This window comes from Grampus griseus (genome assembly GCF_964374135.1).
Source record: "Grampus griseus genome assembly, chromosome: 8".
NCBI classification, from domain to species: domain Eukaryota; kingdom Metazoa; phylum Chordata; class Mammalia; order Artiodactyla; family Delphinidae; genus Grampus; species Grampus griseus.
The window spans coordinates 3,001,810-3,027,853 of NC_139002.1; the positions used below are offsets into that span (position 1 = coordinate 3,001,810).

The window sequence follows — 26,044 nt, forward strand, 5'->3', positions numbered from 1 at the left end:
TTACTCACTCTAGTGAGCACTGTCTTGCCAAAGCTCGTTTCCTGAGACGAGAAGCCTAGAAATCACCCCTATGAGCGCCTAGCAAAGCCATGTCCTCCTGGATTGAACTCTGAGTCTGGTTGAAGGCCCTGTCTCATGGGCACCCTTTAGAGACTGAAATTCAGCAGATCACGGCTTATGTGTTGCACTAAACAGGAGAGGAGAAGAAACCCCTCCAGAAGCAGGGCAGGGAGTTCTCCTACCTGCTGAGTCAGCAGTCACGGCTGGCTGGTTCTACCAGAAACGTGCTAGCGAATGACCAGAGCTCCAGAGAGCCTCAAGACAAGGAGGGCTATGCAACTGGCACAGGTGAAAGGTGAAAGGAAGTCTTCCTCATCAATGTCACAGTTGGTCAGGACAGACCAGTCCTTCCTGCGAGGATGCTGACGGGTGAACTAAACCATGCTTAGTAAACCTGAAAGAGAAAGCTCTGAATCACATGGAGGTTACCTGACACTCTGTGCTCTTGTCCTGACAAAATCCAGGAAGACTCTGTCTGCAGATGCCCTGGTTCATTTTATTCAGGGGGGTTCTGGGCTCAAGTTTAGAAGTATGTAAATTCCCAGTGTTTTTCCCACTCTATTCCCTCTATTCCCGTGACCCACGATCTGCACGGAATTCCTCTGGTCCGTGTCTATAGAAGTTCCGGTCACAGGAAAGCTAGTACATCTCTCCCACTTTTATTCAAAGGAGACCCAGAGCCCCTTGCCTTTAGCAGTTCTGAGACACAAGGAAGGAATGACTCCAGCGCAGCCCGGATCTGCGAGGCTTGGTCCGACTACTCCAGTTCACGCTGCCAGGAAGAAGCCGGAGAATCTGGCACCTGGTGGTGTGGGCGGAAGGGCAGAGGGCACAAAGAAACACGAAGGGGATGGGGGGAGGGAGGGGGATGGACTGGGAGTTTGGGGTTGGTAGATGCAAAGTATTACATACAGGATGGATAAACAACAAGGTCCTGCTGTATAGCACAGGGAACTATATTCAGTATCCTGTGATAAACCATAATGGGAAAGAATTAAACAAAGAATGTATAAAATAAAAAGAACCATGACGTCAACAAGATTTTCTCAGTGCTTCCAGAAGCAGCTGAAAATGAAAGCACTGCTTTCCAAACACTTCTTCTCCTCCCAGGTGGAACCTGCCCCCAAGGACACAAGCACGGTAATCCCGGGGTGATTGGGCTCGGACCTCATCTCTGCCTCTCGGTGAATCTTCAGAATCAATCAGAACAGGCTGGAATTATTGGAAAACTATTCTGCATTGAACTGTACCTTTTCTCCTAACTTGTAGTTAGAGGCAAGGTTTGGGGGCAGGCTTGGATGGAAGAGAGTCCCCCAAACACTGGAGGACGGGACTGGGGATTCATCAGTGCTCACCCACAGGGCCTTTTGGGGCTATGGCTGCACTCTAATGCCTTCCAGAAAGAATCACACGTGAAAGCCATCCCCTAACTGGACTTGCCATCTGCCCAGGTTATGAGGGGAGGTGTGTGGCCACAGCAGGACCTCCTGAAGGCAGTGGAGGTGGGGTGACCACGAGGCCCGCCTCCCGTGCTTCTGATGGAGAAGGTGCTTTCCCCGAAGCCCTGCCTGTCGTCAGAGCCCGCTCCACAGGGGGCCCCACTCCGCCCACGAGGGGTCCACAGAGCAGTAGCCTGAACCCAGAGCCCGACCCCCCTCCACTCCTTCACACCTGAGCCAGGCAGGCTCTGCTCCCCTCCCCCGCCACTTGAGAATGAGGTACCACACCAGGTAGAGAGGGACATGGAACACTTTTTAATGTCAAGTCAGAGACAACCCCTCCCTCCCCCAGCCCCTAATCCCACCTGCCCTCATCACATCACGACCCCTCCCCGAGGCTCCTCTGGTTCCCAGACTTCGGGGGAGGAAGAAAAGATCACCTAAAAACTGCATTTTCTTCTCTTTCATACACACGCACACAGAGGTGGGAAATTAAATAAAATAAACCAAGAGGATTCGATTCTCCAGTGGTCACAAAGGCATCAGAGATTCCCATAACGGGCTAAAGCGAGTGGTTACTGACTGCTGAGTTGGTCCGGCTGCTTGCTGTCTGTCCGTGCCCGAGGCATGACGGAGAAGCCAGGCCCCCCGCACTAGCCCTCGCCTCTGAGAGCGGCCCCTGGAAAAGACGCTGCGCCTTGTGTTAGTGCTTTGTTTCTCTTTTCACTTTTTAGAAATGTCTCTGACATGTGAATAACCCAAGAAAATAAAAAGGCAGGAGCTGATTACACAATTACCAGTAAACTCTATCATCGTTTAGAAGAGCAACACACAGCTAACGCCATATACAGCATGCAGTAATGTCTGAGAAAGGACCCTGCTGAGAAGGAAAATGGCTAGAACCCTAACAAAAAAAAATATATGTATATATATACTGTATAATATATGTCATCAAAAAAAGCATCACCAGCAAACTCAAGATATGGTGCAGGTCACCCTTCCGTTTCTAAACAGCATGTAGAAGTGTAGTATTGTCTGCAACAAATGCCAGAAGCAGAGGACATCTGTAGCGCTGGTGGAGATGTTGGTTAAATTGTATGTGTGGCTTTTTACTTATTTTTTGGTGGATTTGCCAAACCCTCACCAGGTAGCGAATGCCTGGTGTGCTGTCCACCAGTTGTAAACCTAGGTAAGAAGTATACTATTCACGTTTAACGTTTAAGAAACACACTTCTCTTCACCCCTTTCACTTGTGTACTTTTTTAGTTTTGTCTTGTTTTTGCACTAAGTTTTAGACTCATATCAGAAAATATAATTAATAAAATTAATAATGAATCAGAATCCCTTGTTACCTATGATGTCCATGTAGTAAAATGAAAACAAAAAAAGAAGTTTAACAATATCTTTTGTGACTGTTGATTGTGGGATTATTGTAGCTGACAGGCTGTCTTGTTTAGTTTTCCTTTTTATTTATCTTTTTGTTGCTGCGTTTCATCACACACACAATAGGGACACAGTTCAGGAATGAGCCTGCAAGCCTCCCTCTGAGTTCTTCTCTACTGACTGAATCTGGGGTGGCCGACTCCAGAACTTTCCTTGGGGGGGGGGCACTGTGGTGGGCAGAGCGGCTGAGCCCTTGCCCGACTGGTAACGGAGGTCACGCCATGCAGCTTGCGGGTGGGTCCAAAGCCGCGTGCATTCTTCCCGTTTGGAAAAAGAAAGAAAACTCAGCTGTACCTACGTATCTGCAAGGCGATTTCCAATGTCCTTGTTCAACCTGTTTTCCCAAAGTATTCTCTGTTCCCCTCCCTCGAATTTGTGTCCCCTTAGGCTCTGAATTTCGTGGGATTGTATCTGCTTTAGAACGGGGATGCTCGCGTTGCTCTTGGTCGCCGTGGCTGATGTGTTGGTGGCGGTGGCGACGGCAGCTTCTCCCCGGCGGGGAAAGTGGCACTCACATCAAAATTTGAGGAGTAGGTGCAAAACCAAAACCAGAAGAGGTAGCAGCCAAACGCAGCCAGCCCTCCTCGACGTTCCGTTGCTCACTTCGCTGATGGCGCCCGGGCCTGCAGACACAACACACCTGTCGTGAGCCTGGCCCCTCCAACTGGGAGCATCCAGCATCCCAGCTCCATACCCAGAGGCTGCGTTAGCCTCGATCCCATGGGCACAGCTACATGATGGGGCGCCCACCCGGGCAGGAGGGACCTCAGGTTACAGTGTGCAGGTGCCTGCTACTCCTCTGCTGTCAGAACATGCTGAGGCCACGGCTCAGGGGCAAGTTCAAGAAAAAGGTGGCTGATTAATCAACACCTTACACAGAACTTCAATAAAGTGAGACCCCTGCACTGTTTGCATCATCGTCCAATCCCTCCGAGCACTGCCCGCCTTAAACATTCACGTGACCCTCCTGTCAAGCAGGAGAGGCCTCGCTGGACACACCAACTGTCCCCTGCGGCTGCTGCACTGGCCTCGGTGCCCCTTCTGTCCATCACTCGGTCCCAGGGCAGCGCACTTGGCCTCTCCCCCATCTGGATCAGGTAACAGCAGACCTCGCTGAAGTATCACATGCTTGAAAGGTCCAAACCAGCTCGCCTGAGGTGGAGGGGGGATGAAGCAAAGGGACAGGTGGCCTCTGGCCGTGTACACAGGAGGAAGGGAAGATTTCCATGGACACTGGGATGCAGAACGTGCCATGATGTGTGTCTGCTGGGGGGGAGATGGATGGCGTATTTTCCTAAGAGGCACACACCAGCCTGACCTGCACACAGATACTCTCTGACGTGGAGCCACTTTGGGGAGGCAAGAAAACTATGAGGTCATACAATTCCCCAGCAGCTTCCCTGTCACTGGAAGCAGAAGCTTTGTGGCTCCCTCAGCCCCGTGGCCACAAACGCCTGTGACAAATGGAGCTCTGATTTGGGAACAGTGCACACACGTTTGGATGCCCAGATGAATTAGGCACCCAGTGAAGCAGGGCATCTTCTCAGACTGGACTTACTCTGGAAGGCTCTTGCACTGGATTTAACGGAGGCATTTAAAGCTGGTGCCCCACCGCCGCAAGTCCATGTCGTCACTGGGTTGAAGGGATAAAGCCAGAACCTGCTTGCCTGACTCGGATGCTGGACATGGAGACACTTCTGGCTAATGCAGATCAGCATCAAATCAGGCTTCTTGATTCCATATGGAATCATTCCAAGTCCTAGAAGTCCTGGCTTGGAAGCACTGTCCCTGTGATTTATTCCTTAGACCTTTGGGACAAATCTCTGATTCTGGGTCAGTGGCTAAACAGTTAGGAGTTTGAAATGCACCAGGTCATCCAATCTGTGTGTCTCTGGTGCCTGGTTCAAACTGCAGGGGAGCAAAATTGTCACCCCAAAATGTCTCTTTGGCATGCAGATTACTTCCAGCTGAAAGCAATCAAGGTCCAAAAGACTCAGGAAGAAACTCTGCCCTTCCCCCAACTACCTGAACAATGTAGAAAGAAGACCTGTACCAGGAAGGGAGCTGTCACCATAGGTAACTACAGTGTGACCTGGGTGTGGAGACAGGGATGAACCTGCAAAATCTGTTAGTTATTGCTCCTCTCTGTGTCCATCTCCCTGCCTGGCCCAGAAATCACTGTCTACCAAACACCCGCCTTTCCTTCTCTACGTGAATTGCCTCCCCTCCCTCTGAAGTCCTAAGCCTCTACCCCCAACATCCTCTTTTTTTCTTAAACATTTATTTATTTCTTTGGTTGCACCAGGTCTTAGTTGCAGCACGCGAACTCCTAGTTGCGGCATGCATGTGGGATCTATTCCCCGACCAGGGATCGAACCCAGGCCCCCCGCATCGGGAGTGTGGAGTCTTAACCACTGCACCACCAGGGAAGTCCCCCAACATCCTCTTTTGTCTTTAGCTGAAGGTGGTATTTAAGGTGAGGGTTTGGGACATTTTGGTGAGTTAATCACTTTTCCTAGGCCTCTTCCATGTATACATATTAGTAAATTTTTGCTTTATTTTCTCCTGTTACTCTGTTTTATGTCGATTTAAGTTTTAGACCGGCAAGAAGAGCCTAGAAGGGTAGAGGAGGTTTTCTTTCTCCCCAACAGCAGTGCTTCCAAGGCCCGAACTTCCTGGCAGCGCAAGTTCTCCTGAGGAGAAGGACAAGAGATGCCTTTTCTGTTCCCCGCCGGGGAGGTGAACGTCTGGGCAACACAAAACTGAACGCTCTCCTTCTGTCAGTCCACTGGGATACCCGTGACAAAGGAGCAGCCCCAAGAAGCACCATTCAGACTTGCTTATCGTTGACCATTCAATTGGTTGCATCTTCTGAAATCTAACTACTATGTTTCTATATAAACCACCACCAGAAACTCTAGCCTTTATATTCAATCACTGCTATGTATACAGCAGTCTCTGGAATCTCCGGAGAGAAGCCGGCCCCAGGGCTTCTAGAGTGAGGAGTTATCTGTTCCTCTCCTGTGAGAAAGCCCTTCCTCTCTGGACCACTCCAGGATCCTTCCAGGAGAGCCCTGCCTCTGCCTGAGGCCAACTCTGAGACAGGGAGGTTGTTCTGAGTCCCTGGGAGCAGCTGGGTTCCAAGTGTGACGGGAGGGCTGGTGGCTGCACCGCTCCCCAGGTGCACACTGCTCCACGATTCCAAACGCATCCTGCACGCCTGGCTCATGGCGCCTGGACAGACACGCATCTGTTCACACAGGGCTCCTCTCTCACCTCTTTTCTCTCCTGAACACTGGCTCACACAGCTTTGAAACCCACTCCCCACTACCCCCCAACACAGCCCTCCCATCCCCGCTCCTGGTAAGCGAAGGGGGACATCGCCAGTTCCCACATGGAGATGCTCTCTGCCTCTGGCGCCTTCCACCCCTCTGGGCTGCCCGGCCAGCAGACGTCTCCAGGGAAGAGGATGAAGGATGCACACGCCAGGCAGACAGCCCAGCAGGGGCCTGGCTTGGTTACCAGCTCAGAAAAGTCAGGAACCTTGTCTGCCGGCCACGGAGTCTGAAACGCCCTGCAGGTGGTGGCTGGGAGCTGGCAAAAGTGCCCGGGGAACCTGGCAATGGCCTTGCGCGGCAGGTGCTCCGGGTCGCCTGTACTGCTCCGGCTCCGCCCGTGCCCTGGGACGCAGGAAGCCTGTGGGGAGGGGGCCTGGCTCCCTGTCAGAGAACTCCTCCCAGAGAAGAAAGGAAAAGGCCACTGGGTGTGCCGGGGGCCCTCCCTGTGTGATGTTCCGTGGCCACCCTCCTGACCAAGGTGGGTCCACGGAGCTGTCACTCCCCTGAACACCACTTCCAGCCTGGCCTCGCTCCCCCAGCGCCCTCCCCTTGCCCCGCCCAGCCTCCCTCCTGGACACAGCTGCCTGCAGGAGGAAACAGGGGTGGTACCTGGAGAAACCCGGAGGCAGGGTCTCCTCACATCCTCTCAGAGGACGTGCACCAGCTCTCCGCCACCTGCGCCTGGACCCCTTGGGTTGACTCCTTGTGCCAATTCCAGGCTGCTGTGTCTGTGACTCCAAGCTGATCAGACCAATGATGGATTGGATTCCTTCAGCCTTTACAAAACCTCCCAGCTGCTCCGTAGGACACGCACTGCATTTCCTAGTCTGCCTGTCGTCTGCCTCCTTAGCCTCGCGCCCCGCCCCCACCAGCAGGCGGGCACCACACATACGTGTGCGCACACGAGCGTGTACCTTCCAGCCTATTTTATTTAATTCCCATCCTTGCACCTTCTGCCTGCAATGCTCTTCACCTGACTCACTCGCACTCCTCGTTCCAGGTTCTGTTTTGGCCCCAGTCACCTCTTCCGGGCAGCCTTCCTTGACTTACTCTGGTTTGCTTCCACAGCACCATACACATCCCACTATTAAAATATGCACCACCCTGTCCTACAATTATCTTTATGTGTCTCACATGCATTTCTTCCCCTATGCTGTGAGCTCCATAAGGGCAGGGTCTGTGCCTAGCTGGGCACCCAACAGGTATTTAATAAACCTTTGTTGAAAGAAGGAAGGAACCAGAACATTGTGACCTGTGCTACATGTCCATGCTTACGTTGTCTCTGTTTTTCTTTTTCTTAAGATTCTACTTGGAAAGAAACCCACAAACCAAACCAAGAACAAAGCAAAACATTCTCTCCTACCTTGCCTCTGGCTTTACCTCCATTTTCTCGTCTGAACACCCTTCCCCCCTATTTCGAACTATTTCCAATAAAAGTCACTGAAAATTCTTGTGGTTGAGGGAAGATATTCACAGAAGTAAAGCCATATTGGTTAAAATTCTAGGTGGAGGGCCTGCAACTGGAAAGGGGTTCCGGCCCCATAAAGCCCCTCACGTAGGAGATGAAGGTTATTATCTCCCGCCCTAATGTGTGGAAACTCAACCTCGGAGACCTTAAGTGACTTCCCCAAGGTCCCCTGACTTCCGTCTCCAAATACAATTATCTTTCCACTAACTCGGAGCTGCCGCGTTGTGGAACTCGCACATCTCCAGCGAGGAGGAGAGCCGAGAGTGAGGCCACAGGACCTGCCCTGCCGGGCACGGGTCAAGGTGGGGAGCACACAGGCCCTCTCACACTGACCGGCGCAGGAAGCTCGCCGTGAGAGGAGGACCTGCTGTCCAGGCAGGCATGGATCCCAAGCTCCCGGAGCAAGGCCCTCTCAGAGCCCTTGCTGGCCAGAGTGACAGCGCAGCCCATCTGCCTGGTGACTCGGCCACACGGATGAGGTCTCTGCTCTTCATCCAGCCACGCTTCCACTCTGCGTGGAATGCTTTATTGCCTCAATCTCATTATAGAGCTCTGGAGGCCTAAAGAGACTAATCACCAGGACCATTAGGGTCCCGGAGAACTGTGATGAGTGTCAATTATCCATCGGAAACATCTGGATGCAATGAAAGCCTCAAATAAGATGCAATTTATTTGTAGCCAAGTGACTCACCCAAGAACCTCCCCCTTCCTTCCCCTTTCCCCTCCCTCCTGCCACTTCCCTTCCAGCTCCAAGTTAGAGAGAGAGAAAGAGAGAATAGGGTGAGCAGAGGCCAGCATGCAAGGCCAAGGTCTAAGAAGATCATTGCATTAGAGCATCCGTGTGCAAAGGAAAGAGGCGGGCCTGGTACACAGGGGCCGAGACATGGAGCTATTTGGGGCACTGACAGGTCCTCATTAGTGCTGGCAGCAAAGACAAGTTAGACTTCTGCAGGGGAGGCACCCGGGGAGAATCAGATGTCCTTGGGGACAGTTGATCTGAATTGACACAGGGCCGGCCCAAGGTCAGGCGGTTCCCACCGGGCTGCCTCCTGGGGTTAGTGCCGAAGAAAAGGCATCTTGCAAGAAGGCAAAGAGTCTTGGGCACCTCAGCCCACCAGGGCAGCAGCTGCCTGGAAAGTAAGCATACCAACCTTTCCCAGGGGTCAGAGCTGTGGTTTTGACTTCTAAAAGAAATGAAAAACAAGCCACTGTTAAGGCAGAGAGCAGCCAGAGACACCCACTTTACCCTCTGATGGTTTGGGGGAAGGAGGCTGAACTTCCGGCCCAGCCCCCAGACGTGCACCCCTCTGGCTTGCTGGGAAGTCAGTTGCCATAGGTTGAGTGGGGGGCCGGGGAAGGATGTGAGTGATGGTCACATTGGAACCCTGACCCAAAGAGAGCCAGCACCCCTACCGTGTCTTAGCAGGGGATATGCCAGTACCGTGGAGCCCGAGGTCCCAAGCCAATAACCACTTTTTGAAGAGTAACCTTCTTTCTTTGGCCCCCAGACTATCCTCGAATTAGTTGAAGTCTGCAGGCTTTAGTATAAAACTGGCTCATACAAATAGGCCCTCCTACAGCAATCTGAATGCAGGTAGCCAAGTTCTGTTTGAGATGTAAAGTTAACTGGCATTTATCAGTGCATCTTAGAAATACCGAGGAGCAAGTTTCCACGTACCAGAGGAGCCCAGACCTTTGATAGCTGACCTCTCTCAGATTCAGACTACAGGAAGCTGGCCCAGAGGGCTTCCTCTCTCTGGAGCAACCAAAGGCATTAAGACCTGCATCCCTGCTGCTGGGACCCACCTGTGGAAATGTTGGGCACCAGCCCCTCTCTGCTGTCTGACCCAGGAAACACCCTCATTCACCAATTCAAGCTCTCAGGCCAACCCACAGAGCCTGTTCTGCTGACCAGCCAGCAGTGGGATGACCTCTCATCTTTCACCTCCCTCTTTAGCTGGGGGCCTCTGCACATGTTCACCCTGGATACAGAGGGTGGGAAATCCTTCCACAGTGTATAGGGGTATCAAATAGCCATGGTGCACACTTTAAATATCTTATACTTTTACTCATCAATTATACCTAAAATAAAGGAAAATAAAGCTCAACAAAAGAAAATGACATTAAAGTCTTTTGCATCGAAGTGATACAATTCTCTGTGCAAAGGTTCTCGCATGTAGAAGGAAAGACAACCTAGAAATAACTCAGCCTAAACTCGACTACAACATTTGACCAAAATCAGGTGAGTATGTCCCTGTGCATTCAAGCTCTCAGTCTACTCTTTAAAGGCATCTGAGATACAACGCAAATCTTGATCCAAGTGGACACTAGCAACCCTGAGAAGCCACTCCGTGGGTGGATCTAAGATCAAGGATCAAAGGGGTGACTCAGAGAAGATCTGATGCACAGTCAGGGTAGTAGAGAAAAGCCAGGAGTGCCGGTCCATGCTGTCTGCTGTGCGTTTAGCAAGGACAGTCCCCTGGAGAGATTACTGGGCCCTCAACCCCAGCCTAGTAGCTAACCAGGGGCTGTTTCATGAATTTCCTCATTCGGGCCCCACTGTCTTGAGCCTCCCTGTACCAGGACGAAGGGTGACTGGAAGGAAGGGGGACAGTCTGCAGAGAGATGCTTGGAGGCATAAAGGCATCACGGCCTTTCACCCCCAAACCACAAGCGGTGCAAAGCAGGGCACGTGTGAGGGAGGCAGCCCACAGAGTGATGGGCTCTGTGGGAGGGAGGACGCAGGGAGGGGTTCTACCTGGTAGTCTGGCTTGTTGGAACTATCTGGAAGAGGAGTACAGTGAAAGCACAGGCTCCTGCGGTGCTCTGGAGCCAGGAGTGGTCTTCCGTGAGGGCAAAGATCTGAAAACAGCTTCATCTTAGTAGTTCCATCCAGATCCTTTCCCGGTGACTCTCCAAGGTCATCATGCCTTGGTGTCCACATGGGTAAAGGGCTATTTGACACTCATTCTGGACTTTCCTAGAACTTAACCTTGGGCTTTTCCAGGTGGCAATGTTCCAACCCCTCTGCCACTCATGTATCTCACCACAGTGAGGAGGGAAACTTAACCAAGGCATTCTTTATGTTTACTGGAGACCTCCTGCTGAGCTCCAGCCCACTCCCCGTGATTTGGTTCTAAGAAGAGATGTAGAAACTGCTTCTACATCATGTTTATCATCATGAGGTGCTAACACCACTGGGCACAGCTTCCGGGAGTATGAGCCTCTTCGAACCTCCAAGCGTGTACGAGCTCTGAGCTCAAGGCTTTGCGTTAACCCTTGGCTATCGACAAAAACAACGATCCTTCAAATCTAAGCATGTATTTTTCTCACCAAGAGCTTGCCTGAAATGTGTGATCTTTTTGTTGATGTGTTAAGGTGAAGCCAGGTAGAGTGGGAAAGAAAGAAAGAAAAAATGAAAGAAAAATAACATAAAAACAACAAAAAAGGAACTGCTCCCTTTAAGCCTCCAAGTTAATACCTCTGGTCAAGCCATGAAGTGATCTTTCTGCCCCCAAGCCCAGCTGAATCCAGGTACCTAGGTGGGCAAAGGGGTGCTGTCTGATTCTAATGGGTGGGGCAGGGCTGGTTTCACACCAGGATGGTTATACAGGACAAATAAACCTTCCAGAAACAGCGTGAAGGGATCTTTTTTGGTACCTTCTGTATCTAGACACACGTGCCACAGAAATGCTCACTGCTGGGTGGCTGCCCTTAATTAAGTATCTTTCATCCCTGTAGGGAAAAACAGATCATCTCTGCCACTGCAACTGTTTCCCTCCGATGCACAGAGTTGACTTACTTCCGCCTTCTTTAATAAGATGATTTGATGGTCACTGCAAGGTTCGCAGGCATTAATCAGCCAACCTTTCCCAGCCCGCTGATAGCATCAACTCTGACTCCTTGCCCAGGATATAGAAGACAAAGGACCTGAGGCTGGGAAATGAACAGCCACCGGGTCGCTGAGCTTGCAGTGTGCCCCTGGCACATATGCCTCTGAGGTAGGGCGTGAGGGATGGCGGTGCATCCCTGAGTCCTCAGTTATCACGGCAAGCGTCCTGCACCACCAGATATTAATATGAGAGGGGGGCATGCAATCTGTTGTGTTTGCAAAAAGGGAGCAGAGAAATACTTCAAGGGTGGCAGAAAATGCTGAGAAGGAGGGAAATTCTCTTATCTGAATCTTTCTAGACCCTCCGGATATTAAGTAGCAAAATAGCTTGGAATGTCTTTTAAAGCCAAGCGTTCCTTGTCCCTGGAAATCCATTGGAGGTGAGGGGAGCATAACCTGGGAGTATTTCCCTGAGAAAAGAGGTAGCTCTCTATTCTATGGGACGCTAGAAAAGGAGGAGGAAAAAACAACAACACACACGCGCGTGCGCGCGCGCGCGCACACACACACACACACACACACACACCACACACACACACACACACATGAATGAGAGAAATATCCCAGCAGCGAGATCTGTTTTCTCTAAAATACTCCTGAGCTGTACAAGAGTCCAACAGCTACACGGAGGACCACACTAGTCCAAGTCTTGGAAAGTCCCAGGTTTCTACCAACTGCAGCTTCTGGCCTGGACCCATTGCCCTGCACCCAACAAGAAGGTGAAGGGTGGGAGCAGAGTAGAATCAGAGTAGAGAGCTGGCCTGCAGACCCTGCCCCAGACTCAGTGGCCAGCAGAGCAGGTGAGAAAGCTCAGCTCTGCGTCAGCAGGTGGATCCTCTGCTCCTGGACCCATGCTCAGTATCAGGTAGTGATTTGTTTGTTTCCCGATCGGTTTTGTTACTGTTGGCTTTAGCGTGGGATGTGCCCCCTCCATGCCTTGAGGGCACCTTCGGTGGAATTCTAACTCCTTAGCAACCCCTCCCTGTTTTAAAAGTCGCTTTCCCTCTGAAAGTAAAGATCTCAGTGATCAGAATGAGCTGAGTCACTTCTCAGAGTCCCTTGTGAAGCATCTTCTGCTTTCCGTCCTGTCTCTCACACATCCCTTTTACCATTTATGCCCTTAGCTACTTTTCTAACGCTCTTTGAGATCTGCGGATACGCCTTGCCCAGGGGTTCGATAAACGTAAGTTGGATCAAGTTGAACCTGCACACTTCCATCGACCTCACTTTTTTTCTATTTCTTTGTTTCATTTTCCCCTTTGCTGTCTGTCACCAGGGTGCCCTACATCACTAAGGTGAATAATGCAACCCTGAATCATTTCACAATAAAAGCATTCTTCCTCATATGTCAAACAGCTTCCCATATAATTCATTTTCTTCCATCCCCTCCCCCGCCTTCCAAGTCTAACGCCATCGCCCGATGACTGTTTGTGCAACGCGAATGGATGAACAGGTGGGATGAGAAGGGTCGGGGGGTAGGTGGAAGGTGGCAAAAGACATGCCCGTCATTGCTGTCACAGCTGCCTTCCTGTGGGGCTCTCTGAGGGTCTGCACGGTCCTTAGGAGGAAAACATAAACAGCACACACGGCACGTGTTTGATTCTACCGCTCAGCCTGGGCCCACTCCTGCCCAAATGTTTAGTCACAGTCTAAATGAATCACTTTTGCTAGGCTAGGGAGCTTGCGAAAATGTGAAGGGCTGAGTAAAAAGAGGTGAGAGATGCAGGTGTCCTACGGGGAGAGGACTTGGAGTGGAAGAGGTGGAAAGGGGATGGGGAGAGGGCTTGAGAAATGAGATCATGAACCCCTGTGTCGTGACAGGGGGAGGTCCCTGTATCCGGAGACTGGACTCCAACAATCTAACGTGCACCTGGCGATTTTCAAAGCCTTTTTAATACACGCTCTCAGGTGAAGGCCGGAACAGCTCTCAGATAGATAAGGCAGCTCAGTTCTATGTCACAGAAGAGGAAATTGAGTCTGAACGATGTTTCCTGAGCTACCCAAGCGCAAAGAACACCCGGAAGTCGGGCTCTGGACTAGGGCTCAGCGGCGCCCACTCCAGGTCACTGCTGCTGAGGATCCCGCAGGTGCGCCTGCCCACCTTTCTTTCCCGGAGACCCTCCCCGTGAACCTGCTGCTGCAGCTTCAGGACCATCCGAATCTCCCTGCACAGGATGTTTGCTTCTATGGCTGGGCTGTCAACGGGACTCTTGTTATGAAAACTGCTCAGTGGGTGGACTTCTCTGCCTGTTGGTTCAGCCTTTTGCCTCCATCAGATCTCCGGGCTTTGAGAAGTTAGTGCCTTTTCCTTTCCTCTTCCCTCCTAGCCCTTCTGGGGAGGTGGGCAGGGTGAGCGGAGAAAAGGGGGCCATCCTTGGAGTTTCATCGGCTCCCAGTAACCTCCTTAGCTTCTGCTGCCATTCACTAAGCACCTATACAGACAGGAGCCTGGGGTGATGCACGGCAGGGGGTGGGGAGGGGGGTCTGGGAGAAAGCGGGGAGGAGAGAACCCAGACAGCAGGGGTGGGTGGGATACTGACCTTGTAACAAAGTTGAGCTTGTAGGCTCACTTAGCTCTAAAGCAGGTGGGGATATACAGGAGAGAAAAATGAAAACAAACACATATATTATATACAGTAGCTATATATTGGCCATATATAGTTTGTATACTGTCTTTCACACACATTTCTGGAGGGATGGAGAAACAAAAGAAGACACAAAAACCAGAGGTGGTAGGACAAGATGCAGCATGAGGAACGCTGAAAGGTGGGGTGCATGCACACAGGATGCCGCGGTCGGAAGGTGAGGGGCTGGCCATGCGCACGCACCCCAGCGCGGGCAGCACGGACTCTGCGTGCTGAGCTGGGGTGCTGATGTGGTAACACAGGACCAAAGTCCCTCTCCAGATGAGATCTGTGTCACATCCACACCCACACTGTTTCCTTTTGGAAGACCTAGTTCAGGAATTTCTGGTCCTCATAGCACCATGGCAGGAGCAAGGTCCTCCCAGGAACCTCTGTGATTCAGGATCACAGGGGCTGAACTCTCCTGGTCCCCTGCAGCCTCTGGAACCTTAGGGACAAGGTGCTCAGAACCCTACTGGTTCCTGATAGGAAAGACCACCCCTGCCCCGTTTGGCTTAAGTACCTCAAAGATACTGACCCTGATGGCAATCTCCCAGCACCAGCATCCCTCATTTTTCAACGTCAGGTCATGTGTACAGCTTATGTGCAGGTTGGTGGCAACATGATGCTAATTTAGCCAGCTCTCTGATGCTACAGGAGAATGAGCTTCATCACAAAGTATATTCGCATAAAGTGAACGCTGCTTTCCAACCTGCTCAAGTCGGCTTGATGGCTCTGAGCCGAGTCTTCTGATAATAGGAAATGACGTGGGAAACTCCCGAATGCATTTACATTTGTTAAGAGGTCTTACTGACAGTGGGTGGCGATAGTTTAGGGGCCGCGCTCTGTGGACCAGCCACAGCAGAGCTGATGCGGTGGAAACGCCCATCTTGCCCGTTAGCGGGATCTCATAGCCTCGTGGTACTACGTCACCCAGGCGGCATTCCTGTGATGGGCTCCTCAGAAATGCTCTCTCCAATGAGGCTAGAAACTTGGTTTCTGTTTGATTAAATTTGGAAAAATGCTCCAAACTTTTTCTCCCTCTTAGAGATTTAGTGTGTAAAGGCTCTGAGACCTCCCGTGTTAAGGAACATGCCCACATGGGCCCCGTTCATCTTTGCTGGACCCAGGCTTTCTACACTTATCTGACTCCATACTATCAGTTTTTAGAGAGCCCCCTGCACTCCAGAAAGCTGGCAATTGTAGGACTGTCCCAAGTGATACACAGGGTGACATGAATGCTGACAGACCGGTGGGGATGAGGGCAGAGGTTTTAACTGCCAGACATGGGTCTGCGGAAAGGAGCAGATTTATGGCACGTGCTTCACTGCGTTGCTGGTCACAAATGCCAGGATTTCACTCTTAAAGTTTGCTTCTTCTCTCTCTTCTCATCTTAGATGGCTTAAGGGGAAGGGGCCGGGGAATTAGCAGTGATAAAGCCAATTGCAAAACCATTTCATGCATCTGATTTGGAAGAGCAAAGGGGTCAAAGGAGGAGGGAGATTGTTTATAGGAACGAGCAAGGCAATGCGTGGAGAGCAGGGAACTCAGGGGGAACCTTGCATCTGCAAGGCAAGGGAAGGAGGGGGCTGCCCCTTCCTAACCATGGGCCTTCTGTTCATGCAGACAGACACCTGCCCAAAAGCCAAAAGGCTGACAAACGTGAGGGGCCATGATGACTGGCCCTGTGTGGGAGGCGTGAGACACACCAATCGCTCTAATCACAGCTCTGCCCATGCGGGTCTGCCAGCTCTGGGATCAAGGGCAGGCTTCCCCTTCCCGGCCCTCCTGGATAAAGCTGGGCTTTATAAGGGGGATGGAATGTGATTTGGAAATCGAGATGGGACAGTGGAGCAGCACAGGTGGGCTATCGGGGCAGGCTGGGTCCACTGCGCCATGGAGAGGATTGGGCAGGGCAGGGGGAGGGGCGCTACTTGAAGCTCTGGAATTATCTGGGGGTCCTCAGAATAAAAAGGATTTAGGTTCCTGCCAATTTTCTGCTAACTTCCTCACCTTTCCCTCCCTGTAACATTCAAGAGTGCTTGTTAACATGGTGGACGTGGGACCAGACTCGAAAAATTCCAAGCTAACTGAACTTGTTGGGGCCTGGAGGCATTTGCCCCCAAAGCAACCAGAGATTAACCCTGTGGGCTGTGGGGAGAATCTGCCTCTACCCGGGGATGGAACCCATCACGGATGCCGGATGAGGCTCGGGCATCCAGACTCACTTCTGTGTACCTGTTCTACCCACAGAAGTGCGAGACGTCGGGGTCTAAGAGGCAGCTTGTTTACTCGCTTCCTTTCCTTGTTTCTGGCACCAGTACAGTTGCCGGATATGTAATGAAGGCACAGCAGTTTGCCTTGCACACATTAGTCCTCAATAAATAGCGACTGAATGAATTAATGCATGAATGATTATGGGACTTCTGTCCGGATGGGGGCTTGGTTGGACAGATCCCTTCAGACAACACCCTTGGACACAAATGGAGAACTGGGGAAACACTCATTTTCTAGGTTAATTCTTCCTCTAACGCTAATAGCGCTCAGGATCCCAAGGCTCAGGATTCTACTTTTATGAATACAATGCAGTTTCTCTTACGTCCCAATGGCCAGAAAAAGTTTCAGAAATGGTAACATTTCACACTCATCCAGGGAACAAGTATGGAAATAGTGCATGTTCCTCTCTGGGCTCTTAACTATTAGACCCAACTGTAATAACCACAGTCAGTTCAGAAGATACAGAAGGGAAAAATGCAACGTCACTTCAGTATCTTCAAATCCTTTTCTCTGATATCAGGATTCTTCCTAGTATAGAATGACACCTGGTATCTACTTTCATACGTGTGCTGTTTCCCTCTCTCTCTCTCTCTCTCCCTCCCCCTCCTTCCTCCTTTCTTGCCCTTCTCACCCACCCCTGCCTAACTACCCCTGACTCTCTTCCACGCCCCCGCTGCCCTTCCCTCCTGCCCCCCCTCTTCCACACGCCCCTCCCTCTTTCGTTGCCCAGCCTGGGCTTCCATCTCACCGAACAGTGTGATGCTGGCGTTGGTGTGGCCCAGCTTGTTGGAGGCCACACACGTGTAGTTCCCATAGTCATGTTCAGAGACGTTGAGGAAGATGAGTTTGGAGAGGAAAGGTCTGTTTTCCACTTTGACCCCCTTCTTTCCTTCAACCAGCCTGAGACAAACAAAAGACAGACCAAAAAGAGAAAAAGGAGATGGTTTTATATATATATATATATATATATATATATATATATTTTTTTTTTTTTTTTTTTTCCTCTCATAAGGAAGAAGAGAGACTCTGGAATTAATGACCTTCCCTCTGCCCCCTTTCTGTCATCACTATAATCACTTATTTTTTTGCATTCAACTACACAACAAGTTGGCCCCAATCACACATATAATTGCATTTCTCTGTTTTAGGTGTGTGCCTGGAGTCGTTCCCTGGCACAGTGCAGATATCCGTCTCCCTATGAAGACAGTGAAGTTCTCTGAAGGCAGGTGCCTGGAACAAATATAACGTGCCAGCTGTGTGCACTCAGCCCAACAGGATCTGTGCGGTAGGTGCTCGGAATTGTGGACATAATTGATGTTGATGGTGGTGATGATGAACACATGATGGTGACGATGATGACAACCGGAAAAATGAAAAACTCGGTGTTCAAAGAGGAGGAAAACCTGAGGGGTTTGAAAGAACAGTGTTTTTCCAAGCACCTGAGTGATAAAATTATCCCTTAAGAACTTGAGGCATTCTACAGATAACACCTTATTTTGGGCTGTGATTAGGATTAAAGAATCGGGGATCGTTTTTACGTTAGGGGACTCTGAAGGGCCTAGGAGTGGTGAGCTGTCCACAGTATTATAGCAACTCAGCCTGGAAGAGATTACAGATGCCTGAGAATGTGGCCCTACGTGGCCAGGACTGTCTCCCCGAGCTGTTTCACCCCATCATGGAGTCCAGTGTGCCACGAGGGCTCATACCGACAGCCGGGGCCACTTACTAAAAGCCACAGAGAGTTAGTGGGAAGGACAGCCAGGCACGCTTATTAGAAGCACAGCCACCATTACAGGGCAGACAGAGAGGGAAAGCCGAAAACTGCGTTAGAGGTTGGTAGGGCCACATCCTCCATCTCTGGAGGCTGTTAGTAGCAATTCCTACTGAACTTACATGTCTACATGGAAATTATGAGACCAGCTCTCTTCTTTTCAAAAAACTCTGGAATGCTCTATTTCGGAAAATGGGCTTTAAGCCAACCTTTTACTTCCCCTGAAATAATTTGACTTCCCTGCCCAGAAGCTGAGTCTGTGCTACAGGAAAGAGAAATACTAGTGGGGAAAATCATCCTTCTGAATGGAGGATCTCAGGGAACTGGTCAGCTGCGGCTGCCCGCGTAGGGCCCGGCTGGAGCAGGACGTGTAGACAGTAAAATATGGCAAGATGATCGCGTATGGGGACAGGCTTGCGGGACACAAATTGGGGCAAATGGCTGGTATTGGAGTCATCAAACCGAGAGAGACAATATTCAAGGCAGAAATAGAAAGTAAAGCCCAGCAGGACAATGATGAGAAAATGCTTTGTAAACCATAAAGTGTTATTTGAAATAATATATTTCTGTGGAGTCAGACACTGCAAACTCCCGCCTGCCCCTGGGCCACAGGACGTTTTTGGCAGAGATGTCAGCTGTTTTGTTACTATCTGAAGGTGCTGTCGTCTCTGTAGGAGGACAGGATGGCTCTCTCCTTCGCCAAGACTTATGACCACCGTGATGAGAAGAGCAGGATTTTGGCCTCAGTCCTAACCCAACGTCTGTCTCCAGGGAAGTCAGGGTAGGGTTGAAGGAACTTGCCTTGCTTTCTTTCCATTCTGTAGATTTTCATCTGTGAGCCTTTGTCTCTCCTAAGTGAGGGGCAGTGAACCGGCCTGAGTCCAGGGACTTCATTAAAACGTGAGCACAGTCCAAACCGAATGAGGTGTCTGGCTGTGCGGCCAGACACCACTGTTCTATTTCCAGCATGTTCCGTAGATGCTGGTCCTCCAGGGGGTGCTGTGCAGAGAAGGCTCTGAAGCCCACCTGCCAGGAGGCTTCTCTGAGCCCGCCAAGCATATTGATCCCATTTGCCATTCTGATGCCATCCCTGGGCTGGGGAGGAAGCCTTCACGTCAGAAGCAAGCTGTGAACTAGATTTCAGCTCTGCAGTGGGGAGAGACACTTACCCAGAGCAGGTTCGGCTCGAGAGCTCGGAAATGTCTTTAGCTAAAAGCAGAGGAGGGCGGCCAGCGGTACTCAGAGCGCCTTGCAGCTTCTGGGATGACACTCCGCGTGGTCACACACCTCCTCATCCCATACCACTGCTGAAACCAAGCAGGACTCGGTGGTGCTCCTGGGCACAAAAGCCTTTCTGTACCCCCTGTTTCTTGTTTGTAAGAAATAGACTCCAGTCAGCCTCCACGACCTTCCCTGAGTTCCAAGGGGCAGGTTCAAACAGATGCTAATCAGGGAAGGGAGGGGGATGCAGAGACAAGGGAGGAGTAGCCAATACACGACAGTGCAGCCCCGGGGCAGGGTCCTCGTTCCCCCTCAAGGGATACACATCAGTTGTTTTGCAGATACTGAAACCCCCTGTGTGTTGCCCACAAGCATGTAGACCCCAGACCAGTTGGAACCAAAAGGTTGATGATGCCGATTCCCGCTTAGCTCCCCACCAACCGGTCAGAAGAATGTCCACCAGCTGATCACGCCCTCTCTGAACCATCACTATAAAACTCCTCACTACCCACTCCAGGTCGGGACACACAGATGCACTTCAGTGTTGGGGTGCAGAGGCCGGATTCGGCATCACTACCAGGCTGCAGCTTCTTGATGCTTTTCAATGGCTGGAGTCCCGTGGATGGGTGGTCCTTACTAAGGACAGGGCTCCCTTCCCTCTCCCTCTGATCAATGGCACACACGGTGGTGGCAGGTGTCGAGTGGCTAGTACACAGTCAAGACAGATTTCTACCCTGAATTCTGAGAAAACTGCCTGCCCCCATCACATAGACTCCTTTGATTTGCCTCAGAAATCCCCTCAGCTCACCAGGAATGTGAGCTAGCTTAGAGCTGGTCTTCCCCCAGGCAGGTGCAATCTGCCCTGGGAGACCTGCCTGGAGGAGGTGACCTGCGAGTGGCCCAGGAAGGTCAGGCAGTGACAAGACTTCAGAGGCAGAGATGCTCTTCTAGAGCTGGGTGCCAGGAGGACAGACAACTGCATTCGATGGTCTCCCATTCCCCTCCCATTTACACAGGGGAATAAATACACGAGCAGCAAATGGGAAACCGAGCGGAATCTACTAAAGGAGAGAAAAGGAGCTGCCATGAGGACTCAGACAGAGGAGGACGCAGAGGTGCCTGAGCCAGGGGCTCTGAAAGCCGCTCCCCACCATGGTGATGCTGCCGGGCTCTTCCCTCCTGGGTGAAGCCTGCAGCCCCCCTCTGCGTGACGCAGCAGCAAGCTCTCTCTTCCTACGCCCACCTTTGGCCATATTTGCCTAAAGGCTAATCTCCTTTCCTCCACGTATTTTAAGATTTTGTTTCTTCTACATTTTGCTCACATTTTCGTCCCATAGAGAATTAGAAGAACAGGATGCAGCTGATTAATTTTCATGAAGGCTCGGGCCATGGAAAGTTCAGGAATTTACCCTGGAGCTCAATAGATTTTTGTTTTTTGTTTTGTTTTGTTTTCTGATACTGGACCTTCACGTCTCACTTTTGTTCTTAGTAAAGGAAAGGATAAAAAGGAAGAAAGAGGAAGCAGGATTTCAAAGAAAGATACCCATGTTTATTTATTGGGAAAATACTATTCCCTTCTGAATTCTTGGACAAAAGGAGGAAAGCCAGCTATTTCTTCTTATCTCTCCCTGAGTTTGCTTTTCCTCATTCTGTCTCAGTACTTCCATCTACAAAATGGGCTAGACAGGGCTTCCCTGGTGGCGCAGTGGTTCAGAGTCCACCTGCCGATGCAGGGGACGCGGGTTTGTGCCCCGGTCCGGGAAGATCCCACATGCCGCGAAGCGGCTGGGCCCGTGAGCCACGGCCGCTGAGCCTGTGCGTCCGGAGCCTGTGCTCCGCAACAGGAGAGGCCGCAGCTGTGAGAGGCCCACGTACCGCAAAAAAAAAAAAAAAAAAAAAAAAAGGGCTAGACACATACAATGCACCTAAGTTGCTGCCAGAATTGGTCCCTAAAGATGAAAAAGTTCTGCTTCTCACTTGGAAGGAATATGATGATACACAATGGGTCCTCTGACTCAGCAACTCTTGGTTCTAAGCAAAGTCAGGGGTTGCTGCAGAGACTGGAGGAGCTCTTGGTGTCCGCCCTTTTTTTAAACTTATTTTTTATTGAAGTAGAGCTGATTTACAATGTTACATTAGTTTCAGGTGTACAGCAAAGCGATTCAGTTATACATTTATATACATATATTCTTCTTCAGGTTCTTTTCCTTTATAGGTTATTACAAAATATTGAGTATAGTTCCCTGTGCTATACAGGAGGTCCTTGTTGGTTACCTATTTTATATATACTAGTGTGTATCTGTTAATCCCAGACTCCTAATCTATCCCTCACCCCTTTCCCCTTTGGTAACCATAAGTTTGTTTTCTATGTCTGGGGGTCTATTTCTGTTTTGTAGGTAAGTTCGTTTGTGTCATTTTTTTAGACTCCACATACAAGAGGTATCATATGATATTTGTCTCTGTCTGACTTACTTCACTTGGTGTGATAATCTCTAGCTGCATCCACGTTGCTGCAAATGGCATTATTTCGTTCTTTTTGATGTCTGAGTAGTCTTCCATTGTATATATGTACCACATCTTCTTTATCCATTCACCTGTGGATGGACACTTAGGTTGCTTCCATGTCTTGGCTATTGTAAGCAGCGCTGCTATGAACACTTCCTGGTCTCTTCAGGAAAGAATCCCAAGGCACTGGAGATGTTCTGAGACGTGTAGGCAGCAGCTGGGTCTCTCCCGGCATGAGTCCTGGCCTGGAATTGCTCACCTGCTCTCCTTCCCAAAGTTCCCCTTTTTGTTGCTTTTTTCCCTCAGCTTCTCAGCCTCTGTCACTCTGTCCTCCTCCTCTACCCCACATACACCTCAGGACCTTTTTGTATCGCCCCCCTCCCCATTGTTACGAATGTGTTCTGACCATGGACAGCTCTTGCACATGTATTTGCCGTTCATCCACCTGAAAATAGCTCCTTGGTAACAGTAATCGCGCGTTGCCTGGTCCCCGGAGCCACTGAACCCTGTGCTAATGTGCCATTGTCACTCCTCACGGTGACAATCTTCAGTGATCATGACAAACATCCTGATGGCGGCTGCAACAATAGGAGGGGATGGGAAAGGCCCCTCTCTTTTCTCCTGCAGTGAAAGTACAAGCCGGGCACAAAGGGAGGCTAACTCGGGTCACGGATGCTTTCATGCACCACCCCTGAGAGTGGCTGGAACTGGACCGGAGTCCTCAGACACAGCTAACTTAGTGCCCGGGAGCATTCCTTCCTGATGCCTTAATGCGAGCCTGAGAATGTGTTAAAAATAGCTGCAGGCAGAACACATTATTTTCTAGGCCTATAAAAAACTCACAGGCTCCTAGTGGCCTTTCCTTTGAGATTTTGCTTCCCTTAAAAAATAGTTTTTCTCAGGCTTGTTGGTGGGCGAGTGCCAGTTCTGCACGGCAACGTCGCAAACACAGCTGAAGTTCATTAATATCAAGAAAACACTTGTTTGTGTATTGTTTCTCCCTCATAGGTAGGAGGAGTTCAGGAGAGGACTTTGCAGGAATCCATTTGCATCCCTGTGGAATCAGGCAGGAACCTGGAAGAGCTTTCTTCTTCTTGTGGGGAGGAGGGGAGGGAGTCTTACCTTTTGTCATCCTTGTACCACTGGAATTCTGCCGAGGGAACCGCGGAGGCTTCACACTGCAGTGTCCCCGTCTGTCCCACGGGGACACCTGTCCCCTTAGCTTCTGAAATATATGGAGGATCTGCAGAGAGAAGACATCCCATAGCAGCTCAAATGCCGCAGTCACTGACTGTGTTTGTCATGCCCTGCTCTACCTCTGGTCTCCACCATGTGCCAGAGAATGAAACCATCCCATATTGTTCTAAGGAAAAGCTCACATGTACTGCTTCTGCTCCCCTCTGGACAGAGGTGGAATGACCAGGTATTCAGGCATACTTCCTGTTTAAACTTTTCAACTTTCATAGGATGTAGGCCCCCCATGGACCCTCTACCCCAAGGGTTGACAGTCAGCACCTTTAATCAGCCCTGTAGACTGTCTGCACACCAGGTTCTTGCCAGAGTATATAACCTTGAACTATTCAATTTCCATCAAAATCTCAGTTGCAAGAAATAATACTCATGGAGAATTGCCTGAAGGATACACAGATCCGTTACTCTTGGAGGTGTTCTACGCTGGACCCCTGAATCCAGCCGGACCGACTAGACCTAAGTACGTGGCCTGCATTCATTCCAAGGCTTTGTCAAACTGCCCTTGACAATGCCAACAGTTGCACTGAAATGCATAGTGAGAAACAGCCACAACCAACTCGCCCTTCTGTTTATTGCAGAAATATTGCATGTGATGTCATTGTGCTCTATTTGTGGAGACCTTAACGTGAAGTTATTTTTTGAGTCTCAGTACCAGAAAAAGCAGTGTTTCTCCCAAGCAACAAATTTGCTTTTATCTTATGGACATAAACCTCAAACCAAATGACGTTCCCCCTCTTTGCTTCAGGAACTGGAAGCCAAATCCTGGACCCACAACTGACCACCTTGGCATATAAATTTTATGTACTGATTTCCCCTAGATTTCACTGATTTTCCTATATAGGTTTTCCCTTTGCTTACATTTCCTTACTCTTCAGGTTAATCTTTATTAACCTTAAGTCATCTTATGTCACTTTAAAAATAATCGTGGTAGGGTACAAAAATGGCATCATTGTTACACCTGTTTCCATGCTGCTTGTGTTAATTAGGTTTGAATGGCAACAGAAACCAAAATATTAAAGAATGGGTAATCACCAAAACACGATATTCCTCCTCTACCTCCACCCTCACCTAAGTTTTGAAGGAGAAAGGCTTCTTGTCTGCTGGCTTAGATCTTGGGTTCTAGTCTGTCCTAAGACTTTCTGAAATTGGGCACAGCAGGGAAAACTTTCAGAATGTCACAGAGAACTGAGTCAGGGGACATAACGAGGAACCGAGAGGGGAGAGCGTGAGGGAGGGGGGAAGTTGGGCAGCATCAACGTCAGAGAGAATTTGGATGGTAAAGGGGGAGGAGGGGTCCAGACCAGTGGCCTCCAAGCTTTTTGGGTTCAGTACCTCACGTAAGAAAAATCAGGGATGAGCTATACCCTCTAATATGTGGATATATGTTTATCTATTTATAGTTCAATTAGGAATGTATACCATGTCCATCAACATACATAATTGGAAAAGGATGAGATAAAATCAGTATACCATGAACAGAAATTATAATATTTCCTCCACACACATGCTTTTAATTTATTTTCTTGCTCCCTATGAAGGAGATGACCTAGAGAGTGTGAAGCTTGGTGACATTATGAGTAAAGTATGGGAAAAATTGGGATTCAAAGACAAGCTTGTATAACATGCATTGAATGCTATTTCACGATCTTTCAGGAATGTTAAGGCACGTTTCGGATCATATGAAATCACTTTCAGATCCAACTTATTATCATGTTTTAAAAGAGTTTGGAATTGTTGCTCCTAAAAGCAGGAAACGGACCCTAAGGCTGCTCTGTTTCCTACCCCGAGTCAGGGCGTGGTGCTGAGGCCCAGCTCTCTGTTGTGGCCGCGACAGCAGCAGCCTCAGGCACATGCAGGGTGGGGGCTCCTGCAACCACTTACAGTTCACGGTGACCTTGACTCTCCGCACCACTGGGGCAGCCACATCATTGGAGGCGCTGCACTCATAGTCCCCCGACTGCTCCCTCGTGATGCCCTGGATCTCCAAGTATTCATCTTCGCTCACAAAGCCCACAGCTGCAGGAGAAGGTGTGGTGGAACAGGAGAAAAAACACCAAAGGTACAAACTTAGAAAACAAAGTGTGCAATGGTTACGTCTGCAAAGAACTGTGCCACGTCTAAGTCCAGATTCTTGGGATCCATGCCAACTCTCCCTCCTTCCACTCTTTTATCTCGTCCATCGCCAGCTCTTTCTTGGTTCTCTGATGCACCAGCTAAAATGTTTGTGTTCCTACCTGCACTAAGCACAGAGTCTGGAGAATTACTGGTCCTCAGTAAGTGATGAATAATGTTGACATTTACCCTGCCCGAATTTCAGCAAGCAGTCAGGCTCTGGGGATCTGAGTTAGGCACCTTTGGTGAGTATTAACTTTCTGGTCTCCAGGTATCGTTTAGGCTGAACCTTGAAATGCAAAGCTGATGACATCATCCTAGATCACGAATCCATGATCGTGATCATACCACACTAGCAGTTACACACACACACACACACACACACACAGCCACAAAAGGCAGTGGAAACACTAATGAAATTAAATTTCTGTTTTCAGATTTAGACACTCAATTAAATCAGCAGAAATCCATTTTATAAACTTCAATCTGCTGGAGCTCTTGGGTCCAAGATTCTGGCCACAAATCAACAGCAGGGACTCCACCCTCTAACTACAAACACGGCAGAGAGGAAAGAGCAAGAAGACAGGGCTGCGAATCACACTGTCACATCCCCGTCCAGAGACTCAGTCTCCCCACTGAAGAT

General features: G+C 50.0%; 1 protein-coding gene across 4 annotated transcripts in view; it reads right to left on the minus strand.

Annotated features, from left to right (window-relative positions):
* Positions 1–3,458: 3,458 nt before the first annotated feature.
* The window catches only part of LOC309826206 (neurotrimin), a gene marked incomplete at both ends in the record, with an annotated part of 942,560 nt that continues 919,974 nt past the window's right edge, over positions 3,459–26,044 (minus strand). Inside the window, 6 exons of one of the 4 annotated variants that reach the window (XM_082660182.1) lie at positions 3,459–3,565; positions 8,900–8,932; positions 14,181–14,216; positions 17,290–17,441; positions 23,161–23,281; positions 25,171–25,305. In XM_082660182.1, coding sequence (XP_082516308.1) covers positions 3,459–3,565; positions 8,900–8,932; positions 14,181–14,216; positions 17,290–17,441; positions 23,161–23,281; positions 25,171–25,305 — 584 coding nt within the window. The remainder of the gene's footprint in view (positions 3,566–8,899; positions 8,933–14,180; positions 14,217–17,289; positions 17,442–23,160; positions 23,282–25,170; positions 25,306–26,044) is intronic. The other 3 variants (XM_082660184.1, XM_082660183.1, XM_082660185.1) reach the window with 3 other exon arrangements.